The 11,494-nt window shown below is 45.5% G+C and overlaps 1 protein-coding gene across 2 annotated transcripts; it reads left to right on the top strand.

Annotated features, from left to right (window-relative positions):
• The first annotated feature begins 907 nt into the window (after positions 1–907).
• RMP64 (ribonuclease MRP subunit p64) lies at positions 908–11,195 on the top strand. Of its 2 annotated transcripts, XM_090056389.1 has the most exons (10): positions 908–1,024; positions 2,144–2,298; positions 3,504–3,580; positions 3,670–3,801; positions 4,153–4,230; positions 5,732–6,093; positions 6,907–6,968; positions 8,126–8,382; positions 9,322–9,577; positions 9,753–11,195. In XM_090056389.1, exons 1-10 carry the CDS (start codon positions 925–927, stop codon positions 9,840–9,842), a joined length of 1,569 nt encoding a protein of 522 aa, XP_089912515.1. In that variant the 5' UTR covers positions 908–924; the 3' UTR covers positions 9,843–11,195. The 2 variants fall into 2 exon arrangements, with proteins under 2 accessions (XP_089912515.1, XP_089912507.1); XM_090056381.1 differs by having other exon boundaries at positions 9,322–11,195.
• Positions 11,196–11,494: the final 299 nt, after the last annotated feature.

Genomic DNA, 11,494 nt, shown 5'->3' with positions numbered 1-11,494 from the left:
AGAAATCCAAACCTGAACTGTATAAAACTTGTCCACACACGCAGGCACAGGGCTAGGAGTCAGGAACATGTATCAGGTGGATTGAGGGGCTTGTGTCCTTGCCACGCAGCAGCGAGTTGGCCTGCCTATTCTCTGCTGCATGTGGCTGCTTTGGAAACGTTGCCTGATTGCTAATCTCCTCAGATACAGGGGTACCGTTCAGAAGAACTCACTTTGGCTTTTCTTGCGTTTCTCCTGATGAAATAAAAGTCCCCAGACAGAGTCACCCCGGCTGCAACATGAGGAGCTGCCGCCTCTTGGCCCCATCCACCTCCAGGTACAAAGAACCATCAGGCCTCCCACTAGAGGTGGCCGATACCCGCCCTGCTTTGGCGGCCAGGAGGGAGCCTGGTTCATTTGATGTTGCCCGCAAGGCTGAGGCGGGTTCCCTGGCTGGCAGGCACAGTGGCCCTGTTTGGGGGGTGCGTGTTGGGGGCACGGGGCACCCTGAGCAGCAGGGGTCCTGGCGGCTGACTTACAGCGAGGGCTCCGAGGCAGGTCAGCGCAGCCTGGCGGACCTCAGGCAGTGCCACAGGACGTAGCAGCTGATCCACCCCAGCCTGGCTAAGACTGGGCTGCCTTGAAGTAGTTTCTTATGTGTCTGGCTCCCCTGCCAAGGGGCCCCTGCACCCTGCCTTGGGAACGTCCAGGCCGAGGGGCAAGGCCAGCCCCAGCTCCGGCCCGCACTGGGTTCACGGCGACTTCGCAACTCCCACTGCCCGGGGACAGTGAGCCCTGCGCACGCACCCCCTTCCCGGGATACTTGGTACAGCCCGCAGTGTTGCTCTCCCGCCCCCCAGCTCTGTTCTGGTTCCGCCCACTCATGCTTCTGGCCTCGCTGCCCTGCCCCGCCCCGCCCCGCCCCTTTCGCCGCCCTTAGCAAGCATGGCGGCGCCCGGGCTTGGGGAAGCTGCGTGGAATCGGGTGAACGTGCCGTGGCCTGCCACTAGCTCTACGGTGGCCCTGCCAGAACAACACCCCTCAGGTAGAGAAGGGGGCTGTGCGGGGGGCAGGCGTGGGCGAGAGGCTGGCGTGCAGGGCACGCGGTCCCAGCTGGCTTGGCGCGGCGCTCGTAACGTCACGCGCGCGCATCTGCGCCCTCGAGTCGTGACGTCACCTGCATCTTGGGGTCGTGACGTCGCGCGCGCTTCTGCGTCCTGGGACTGGAAAAACGTGTTCTGGGGCTGTGATGTCACGTGTGTGCATGCATGGTAGTCAGTAGGGGAGTTGTGGGGTACGTGTAGGAGTGCCATGGAGTCTAGGAATTCAATCTAAATCCACAGGGGGTTGCTGAGAGTCACCAGGGAGATAAAAGATATCGCCTTCATCAAAATAAATATGAAATGTTGAATCCGATTTAGACAGTAAGCCACTGGTTCCTATAATGTAGCAGTAAAGTGCATTTGCCTTCCTAACGTAAAGTCTGCACGCTATCATCTGTACTAGATACGTGAGCACACGGACACATTTGTGCTGTGTGGTGCGGGCATGCTGGCGGTCTGGAAACCTCCCAGGATAGATTGGTCAAACAACGTTGGTAATCCTACAGGCACATTAGGATGTGTATGATATACATCTTTAATGTATATTTCCTGCTGGGGGGGGTAAGCATGTATATCTCCCCCCCTAACCCCCCACCCAAAAAAAAAGACTGCAAGTTTTTATTGAAAAGCCATAAGCAGTTGCCCCTCTTTCTCCAAACCCACCCATGCCTGTGTAGTTATTGTTGTATTGTTGCTCCTTTGGAGCATTCAGAGTCCAGGCCCACTGTCCTTCCTCTCTTACTTCCTTGCGCTGCCCTGCTGCATCACACTGGTTCCCGTCTCCCAGCTAAGGGGTGTGCAGGCAGCAAAAGGCAGGAGGGGGGAAATGGCTTTTAAAAATCCCTTCTGGATTTTAAGCTGTTTTGTGTGAGGGGAGATGACAGATTGGGGTTGTAGGCTTTACTTTAGGGGATGCATTTCTTTGGTCATCTAGTTTGGGGTGTGGACTGTTATATGATTGTGCTGTCTTATTTCATGTGGAACTGCAAAACAGTAATGTTTCTTCTCCCCTGCAATCCTCCTTTCTCTCCCTCTCACCCTTCCTCCCCCCACCCCTGCAGTGAGATTCCTTCCAGCAGTTAGTAAAGAGTGCTCTGCCACTCTCACATGGCTGAACAACAAAGCTGTGGATGCTGAAGGAAGAGTCCTGCATGCGATCCTTTACGTCTGCCACAGCAAAATGTCTCATCATAAAACCTACCTGTCTCTGAAACAGGTCAGCAGGGAAAATCATACTGATTCATATTATTTTGCAGTAATAGTTGATGGAATGAGCTTTCTAAACCCTAATTATTGGTTAATATTTTTTTCTTACAACCTTGTTATGAAACTTTACCAAAACCCAGATCAAGAATTTCTTCATAACATTGTTCACGTGCATTTTATTCTAAATGAATCTCATTAATTTAGGTTTTATTGATCCTGGGTAGAGAATTTGGCTGCTGGTGAGAGATTTTTACCATTCATTTCAATGGGAACAAGACAAGACAAGACACTTTCAGCTTCAGTTAAAAACCTAAATAAATACAGTAAAAGCTCTGTTATCTGGCATCCCCTGGGAATGGGGGATGCTGGAAAACAAAATATGCTGGTTAATTGAGCAGCCCTGGCGACTGCTTCTCACGCCGCATCTGGGGCGTCCATCTGCCCCTCCCGTGGCGGGCTCCATGGGACAGGGAAGTGGGTCCTGTACAGCTTGTTATGCCCCCAGGCTGTGGGGGCTCAGCAGTGCAAGCTGCTTTGCCCCAAGCAATGGGGGCTCGGAGAAACCGCAAGTGCCACGGTGGGCATTTCTGATTTCTGGTACCGGTTAGTGGAGCATGCCGGCTTATAAGATGCTGGATAACAGAACTTTTACTGTAGTTCATTTTATTTGCAACTTTCAAGAAGTGCAATATAACACATTAGATTGGACAGAACTTGTATTTCTGTTGAGAGAAGGGGGAATAATTCAAAGGTTGCCTTAAATACTGTTTCTACTAACTGGAATGTGCAGGATGAAACTGAGTTTTTCAAAGGTGGTCTCAAAGTAACTTTCAAATTTTGTGACATTATGGGCATGAAATATGCTGCCTGTTGCAGTAACAAAACTGAGGTTGGAATCCAGATTTTCTGTTCTGATTCTTCTGATTGGTTTCTCCTGAAGCTTCTTTTGCAAGCTTAATTTAAATAGCCACAATTGCAAGAAGCTGCCTGGAATGTGCAGGATCAGTTGATAGAGGACTCAAGCAAAGACTAAAGTCCACGTTCCCAATAATGTCATCCAGAGATCGTCTTTGCCCTTGTGTAGATATTTATATGTGCCAGTGGGTTTGGCACCAGGTGTGGCAGGCCCACACAAAAACAATGGGCAATACTAACAAAGACCCATTGATTGAGAAATGAAAAAGTATTGACCAAAAGACTTTGTTGGATTTTTAGGTTGAACAAAGCTTGAAGCGTTTGAATTTGATGAACTTAGTGGGCTACGTTCAAGACCTGGCAGAACTGTGTTCTAAGTAAGTGTCATCACCTCCTGTTAGAAGACTGAATGCTACTCTTAGCCATGAAGAACTTCATGCTAAGTGTAACCACCCCCTCACTGCAGGAAAAATAAATCTGAAAATCCTGGAGAGCGTCTAGTTCCCAGCCAGCCTGTGATGGAAGTGGTAGCAGTGAAGGTCTTGGGAGGCTGTAAGTTGTTGCTGCGTCTACTGGACTGTTGTTGCAAAGCATTCCTGTATCCTTCTTAACAAACCTGGGAGCCTGGAAATGAAAATTCCTACCAGAAAGCCAAATATGATCTGCTGCAGGCTTCTCATTGCTGATAACATTTGATAAACGGGCAAATGATGTTTAGTTAAAAAGCCTTTGGTTACAGGCAGTTGTTTTCAGATCAGCAGGTATGGACTTCAGGCTGCTGGTGAACTGCTGTTATAGCCCTAACTCATCCCAGGTTTGAACGGTCTTTTCCTAAGTAATTGCCAGGCATAGATGGGTTTCTGAACTGCCTTATAGGAAAGTCTCTGCTCAGTGAATTACACTGTGTTGTTTTTATTGTTTTTCTCACCTTAACAAGCTTTATTTTCAGCTTGACCATTAAACACCTGTGTTTAGAAGAATTCATACTCTTGAATACTGTGGTCTCAGGATTGTTGAGCAGATTATGGTTTGTATACATTTGAAAAAATATATTTTTCTTGTTCATCACCTGTCTGCTGTGCCCTTGTTACTTTAATCAGTACATGGTATGACACAGGCCTCAGTGCCTGTTGTCACCAAGAAATGGCGGTGTTGAGCTAATGAATCAAGGCTTCTTCCCTGCCCTGACTTGAATGGCTCACCCTACCTGAAATCAGACAGGCTTTTACAGGAATCCCAGGAATAGGTGCTAGTGTAGATGGGGAAGGGTTCATACTTGATGATGAAAATATTTCTATGGCACTTATAATACCACCATCATGTTCAACTGCTGGGTTTTTCCAGTAAGTGATTTTTTTTAACTGTCTTGTGTGGAGAATATAGTTGGTAGAATAGAGCTGTTCCTTACTGGCCCTGATTCTTCCAGTGAATCATTTTATGAAAAAATGACAAAAAGATTCAAACATAGGCTGAAAATGCTAGCATTGTTAATTAAAATATAGAGTCATTTGTGATATGGCATCAAAGTATGCTAACCACTCTGTTCAGAACAGGGTAGCTTTTCTTGAGGTGGCATTGAACGAAAAGTGTATAGAATGTTAAAGGCAGATAAACAGGCCCACTTGTACTGAATTGGAGGAAGAATGGTTTGTGGGGAAGAATTTTGATTAAAGAGCCTTGGCTTGATGTCACCTGGGAGTTTGCTCATTCCTAAAGCTTGTGAAGATCCATGAGGTGCATTATATGGGGGAAGAAGTCTCTGTAATGCAGGCAGTGGATGGTGTCTTCACAGGGTTGAATCAGTCCCAGTCTATATTCTGTGTCCTCTGAAGGTCTCAGACACCTCCATCAAGTCAAGAACTAGTCCTGAAAAGGAAGGGAGGGCAGGCTACTAGTTGGGAAGTACAAATGTGGGGCACAGCAAAGGGCAGGTGGCCCGACAACATAAAACCAGAGCCCAGAAATGTATGTGTGTTGGGGAGAAACATGGGAGGGGAAACATTTGAGAGCAAGAAGGGGCAGGTACCGAATGTTTAGTGAATACTGTGGACTTCACTTATGCCTCCCAGGTAAGTGCATTATTTATTTAGCTGCATAATGCTTCAGAACCAACTTGTTGTTTATATTTGCATAAATCACTTATGGGCATGGTACCTTTTGCCCTCCTGTCTACTTAATTGAATTCATATTAGCTGCATAGTAATGTATGTCTGCTAGCTAATTGCTCTCCATTTACGGGTGCCAGAAATAGTGTTAAGAGGAAGTGGGTGTCAAAAGGGCTGTTATTAGAAGCTTTGAAAATGAGAGTTAGCTGGTGTTGGGGTTACCAATGCCAAGCCACTGACAGTACCGGGCACGTAATGAGCACTGATTGTTTACTTTCAGCCTGGGTATGTTCATGTGCTGGGGTAGTACATAGCCTCTTTTGCTCCCTTGGCTTTGCATTTAATGGGGCTTCTTTGTTTGGGCTAGACCAGCTAGTGTCTGTAGGCAGTTCATGCCCCTGTGTTTTCTGTCTGTCTCCTCAGGATTCTTTATAGATGCGTGTTACAGAGGCTTACGTCTTTATATGGGGCGTTGTCTGGGTTGCTGCAGAAGGTGTCCAAGACCCAACAGATGCCCTATGTTAAAGGGTTTACCTTCCCCTCTGAGATTGCTGAATTTTTGGGAGTTAATCTTTCTGTAGAGATCAAGAAAAGGAAGTCTCAAATACTTACAACAAAAAAAGCAAGCAGATGGTTGAACAAAGTGTTCTCTGCAGAACCTGAGACAGCAGCCAGGTCCTGTGTAAAAGAAGGCTTGGCCATTCCACCAAGGGTCAAAGTGAAAATGGGTGCCCAGCGCCCCGTTGACATTGGGAAGCCTGTTCTGGTGAAGAGAACCAACCAAGGTAGAGTTCTGGTATTTTGCAGGGGAAACGGGGAAAGGGCTTACGTTAGAAATTTGCTACTGGCTCTTTGGCCCTCCCTAACTTTCATCCTGTGGAATGCAGCAGTTGCTTGTAAGGCCTGGTCCAAGGATATTTGTGTGGGATGTACTCTACATCTTGAGGTTGTTTGGTCCAAATGCATGCTAGGACCTAGGATAGCTTTGCAATTTTGTAAAGTGTAAAGTTGTGCAGCTATGTTCCTGCTTTCTGGTGTCTGTGTTAGCTTTGAGGGGATGTGAGTAATTTGCACTTCAGAAGCACAAATGAAGGAAGCTTCCCATGGCCCTATATAATTGTTTTTTCTCATTAAATCCCCTTTATTTTAAAGAGGAAAAGTGAAGTGAAATGGAGTGTGTACTAGCTAAGAGCTGAGCACCAGAACCCAGTTTCTGACTCCCTAGTTCTGTCCTGTAATCACGAGACACTCTTTCCAGTCAGTTCCAAGCATAAGAGCATTTTATGGGGTTTTTTACCCATCTAGTTACTTTTTTTTTTTTTCTTCAATTTTGTCCTGTGCATCTACCTGGCAGATGTGTATAGTTCTTTCTCACCTGCCTTTTTGCTTTTTGGATTGATTGCCTGCTGGCATTGCTGAGCATGGATGCAAATTCCAGGGTCTGTTAGCTTGTGACCTGGTGGTCCTGTATGGCAGTGCAGCACACTGAACAGCCCAGCTGGGGTGAAGTTCTGCAGTGCAGTTCTGGAAAGAACTTACCCAAATATTTTTTTCCCCATTTTTAAGTGATGTTTTTTTCTCTTCTCTCCCCAATTCAGGGAAACATCTGGGACTTGATGTCAAGACCTTCTGCAGACAACTGAAAGCCCGAGTCCCAAAGGTCTGTATGGCATAATTTAAAATAGACTTTTACCTTTTGGAGAAGGCTTCCAGCCCCAAATACTTTTCATGCATTTTAGACCAGGGTGTCACAAGTGGCACAGATAGTCTCTATGTATAGTACATGATAGATTGGGGAGGGGACAGGCAGCACAGTAGCAGACAGGATAAAAAGCAGAAAGCAAAGCGGTAAATTGGGTAGAGAACATGAACAGAGGAAGAAATCAGAGCAGTAGATCAGGCAGGGAGCACAACAGAACAGCAGGCAGAAAGGGTAGGAGTGACATTCGGGAGAGGATAGAGGGCTAATTTGTGACATCTGCCAAAAATGTTGGCTCCCACTCTTTTAGACATTATCTTCCCCCTCTGCCCCCCCCCATGTTCTTTTGCCATGAAAACCATTAGCTTGGCTTTCATTAATTGGCCAGGTGCTTTGCAGGTAGGAACACAGCACTGGAAGGGGCCTTCTACATCTTTGATCCATTCCCCTGCATTTACAGATGATGATTTATCTAATGATTCCTCCAAACCTCCACTTCAAACCCTTGCATGTAATTACAAGATGCAACACACTTGAAACATTGCATAGGTAAAAGCAAGAGAGAAGGCACTCTCAGTGCCCAGCCTTAGAGGCATTGTGTAGAGAAGGGGAGTGTCCAGCCCTTTTGAATGTGGGGCCAGATCACAGTTTTTATCACGCAGTGGGCTGGTGAGCCATATTCAAAGACCTCACAAGAAGTGGTATCACATCACCCCCCACCCCCGAAATGAAAGTACAGTGTTTACTTTTCCTGTTGCAGCACCTCGGGCCTCAGAAAACAGCTTGGAGGGCTGCATGGTGGCCTGTGGGCCACATGTTGTACAGGCCTGGTGTAGAGCTTGTGCTGGGGAGTCTCTGTTTTAAAGCTGGAGAAAGCAAATGCAAGGAAGTGAAAGAACTTCCCTGAATCTCAAAGCAAGTTAGGTAGACCTGGAAATAAAGCCTTAATCTGAAGTTCTTTAGCGCTGTACTCTTAATGGCTAGACCACTGCCCCACTGCTTCCCCATGCAGTAAAAGGGTTTTCTCTAACACTGAGCATCTCTGCTTCCCTCCTGTGGGAAGCTCGATGTTTTGCTGTTTTTTTAGGGACTGATTTCTTCCCCTTTATTTCTTTCAGGATAGAAGTTTAATGCTAACAGTTCCTGAAGCCAAAGTGAGGCCAGCACCACTTTCCTCTTGTGCAGTGAGGTCTCAGCACGGCAGATCTCTGGTGCTGACCCTTCGGGAAGCCCACTGTTTTAGGGAACTCTCAGAAGCACTCAGAACAGCCATTCTTTGGTTCAGAAGCAAGAAGCTCAGGGCAGAAACCTGCTTTCTAAAAAACAAACTATTGAAAAGCAACCGGCTACAGCATGTGGAGGCCCAAGGATGCAGGTATGTTTCCTTGAACATAGATTTAAGGTTTCTAGAGACAGTACTTCACAGTAAGTTACTATTTAGGCCTTGGCTATGTGGGAAGGGTGCATTGGTATAACTTTAAAGATTGAATTAAAATTCTGATAACTACATGAGTAAACCTCCTTCTTGTACCCTTCTGGCACAGCCATAAAAGTGGGTTTTTGTTCCTAGGTAACTGATGGTAAATATGGTTTGAGCTCAGTTGAAACAAGCTGCTCTTAAACTGAAGTGTTTCCATCAGAATATGGTAGTTTTGGTTAAACCCGTGCAAGTCTCTGTGAAGACAAATTGGTGGAATGTTTACAGATACAGAAATATAAAGACTACAAATTTAAAATGATTCCCTCCCCAGTAATTCGATTCTACATATAGAAAGTTGACAAACTTGCTGTAACTTTCCATGCAGAATCAAATTATCAGAGGGTCACCTTAAATTTGTCCTGTACTGTCTGTTCTGCCTCCTCCTCCCCTTATGGTCAGGCATGGCTCTGGCTCCATTCCTGCCCAGAAGCTCCAGCCCTGGAGCTGTTGCCTGGTTGGGCAGTGGCTGAGCTTCCATGTGTTCTATACTTCAGCAGAGAATGAAGCCAGAACCAGAGCCATGCCTGACGGTAAGTGGCAGAGAGGGCTGTGACTTAGATTTGGTTCTGATTTTTGGCTAGAGTCAGATTTGCAGTAACTGCCTGTTGTGTGTCATGGATTTGAGTAAACATTGTGTCCCTACTAGGAATAAGTTATTTTTTGTGGACGTTTCAGCTCATATCTTGCAACACACAAAAAGGATGGAGAAGTACCTGAGTACTGAATCCCCCAAAGCAGACAGGGTCGAACCTTAGCCGGATAGAAATGTTTTACTCTTATCAGTCACTAAACTGTGTTCTACCTTTCTCTCCCCCTGCCCCCTTCTCTTTAAAGCTTGCAGAAAAAACTGAGCTGTGTCAAAGCATCTATCAGCAAATTCCTGCTCTCTGGCTCCCAAAATGCACATTTGCCAAAGCAATATTACAGACTACGGTCCTGTTGGCAGAGGAGAATCAGGATGAAACTGTCCAGAAAGTCAAAGAAGACTCCAAGCTTTGGTCAGCAAAATGTTTCTGCCATCCGTGAAGGCCACAGGACTAATGCTGCATCCTTCCTTCCTGCTGCCAAGCCCTTCAAAAAACAAGAAAAGGTGGGGACCTCTGAACTGAAAGCAGGGGGAAGAAATCCTTGGCCTTTAATGAAAGGAGTGAGTGAGAACGATGATATAGACAACATTTTTGCAGTAGTGGGTGTGTGACATTGGGTGGTGGCATGGGCAGATGATGTTATTTTTGTCAAACTTTACTTGTTACAATTGCTTTTAGCTGCTCTGTTGCCTTCCACCTGAAGTCACAAGAATGCTGCTGACATTTGGTTCACACTTAGAAGTTGAATGTGACAGATGTACTGCATAGAAGAATGTGGCCTTACTAAGCAGTTTCATTAAAGCAAGCTTTTTACAGTGGCATATTGTGTACATGTAGTAGGCAGGACCCTAGCACCCAAGAATATGGGGCTGTTTGGGGAACAGCTGTTTTGTGGACTCCTTTTCTTTTAAGGAAAACTGTAGTGTCCCAGGCTCTGTTGTATGCTGAGGTATCAAGTGTTTAAAAGCCCTGCAAGGAACAGTCTCCACTAGAATGTTTGGTGCTGTGTAATATAGGAGGGCTTCTTCTGCTTCAGACTACCTACTAATAGTAGAAAGAATCTTGATATAATTCTTTCCCTGCCCTGGGAGAGAAACTTTATAGCACTGAATATTCAGTATATTCCAATATAAACTGTATAGTATTATTCCTCTTAATTTACATGTTCTGTACAGTAATCATCATCTGAGAACAGGCAGTGGAACATGTAGGCTGGATTCTAGGGAGCAAGTTCTGAATCCAAAGGGTTCCTGCTGTCTGGGAAGTTAAGTCTCTCCTGAGTGACGCACAGGATCCAAGCCTTGTGATAACAAGCTGGAGCAAGCCTCTCATATAACTGCTTTCACGAGCATTCCTTCCATGAGAACCTTTGTTCTCCAAAGTGATGCTACACAAGAAAATGCTACAGCTCAGGCTGAGCTGCCAGAGGTGAGCGGATGCCATGTGACTGTATAGTATAAGTAGTTGGACTACTTCAAGGCTGCCCCTTGCAGTGGATTCTCCTTCCTAAAACTGAATAACACAAGCAGATAGTGTTGCACTCCTTTCAGGAGAAAAAGTGGGCTTGTACCATATTTGAAGTTTAATATAAGCATCTGTGGTTAGTACTTAATCACAATCACACTTTCCTGGACACTGCTTATAGATTAAGTTCTTCCCAGTCCATCAACCTGCTGTGTAGGAAGACCACACCTGTTACGTTCAGTGAAACTACTCTTGTGCATAAATACTTCCCAAGAGTGCTTGGAAGGGCAGTAATATTTTTTTTTCACGTTCATCTTATCTGGCATTGCACTCAGGCATTCAAGTCTGGCAGTTTTCACACTTCTAACAAAGGATTATCCGTTTCCATAAGTCTTAGGGAAGGTATTCCATACAGATGTATCTAGATCTATCATGCAAACTTACGGTGCCTACAACAATGACCTTAAAGTGTGCCACCAGTAAGCACCAATGCTTTTTACAGTATTCCCTCATGTCATTCATATTTCTGTAAAGTCAGTGTGATGGTGCTTGTTTGGGGACATAATTCCACACATTTCATGTTTCTCATGAATGCTACCAGGTTTCAATGGTGACAGTTAATTCTACTCCTGAATTATTAAATAAGTTTTGTCAGAAGCCATGTTGCAACTTTCTTTGCTAACAAGTGTTTGCAAATACAAACCTGATTACCTACATGGTTGAATGCTGGTTTCAGGCAACAAATTTCAGTTCTGTAGTCTAACAAAAGACAGTAGAGGCAAGCTTCAGCTGGTGTCTATTTACAAGTAAGCATTTAAAATAAGTCATGGATATAGCATTAGCAAATGCATCAGAAATACTATCACACCAGTGGGTTAGAGACATGTAGGGGAATACATCTGCAAGAGCCCCAGGTGAGTTATTTCATTCTTGGAGATTAAGTAGAAGTACGTGGC

Source organism: Crocodylus siamensis, chromosome 1 (assembly GCF_052110815.1).
Source record: "Crocodylus siamensis isolate JL-2025a chromosome 1, ASM5211081v1, whole genome shotgun sequence".
Lineage (NCBI taxonomy): Eukaryota > Metazoa > Chordata > Crocodylia > Crocodylidae > Crocodylus > Crocodylus siamensis.
The sequence above is the reverse complement of the archived record's forward strand: the minus strand, read 5'-3'. Positions and strand labels throughout refer to the sequence as shown.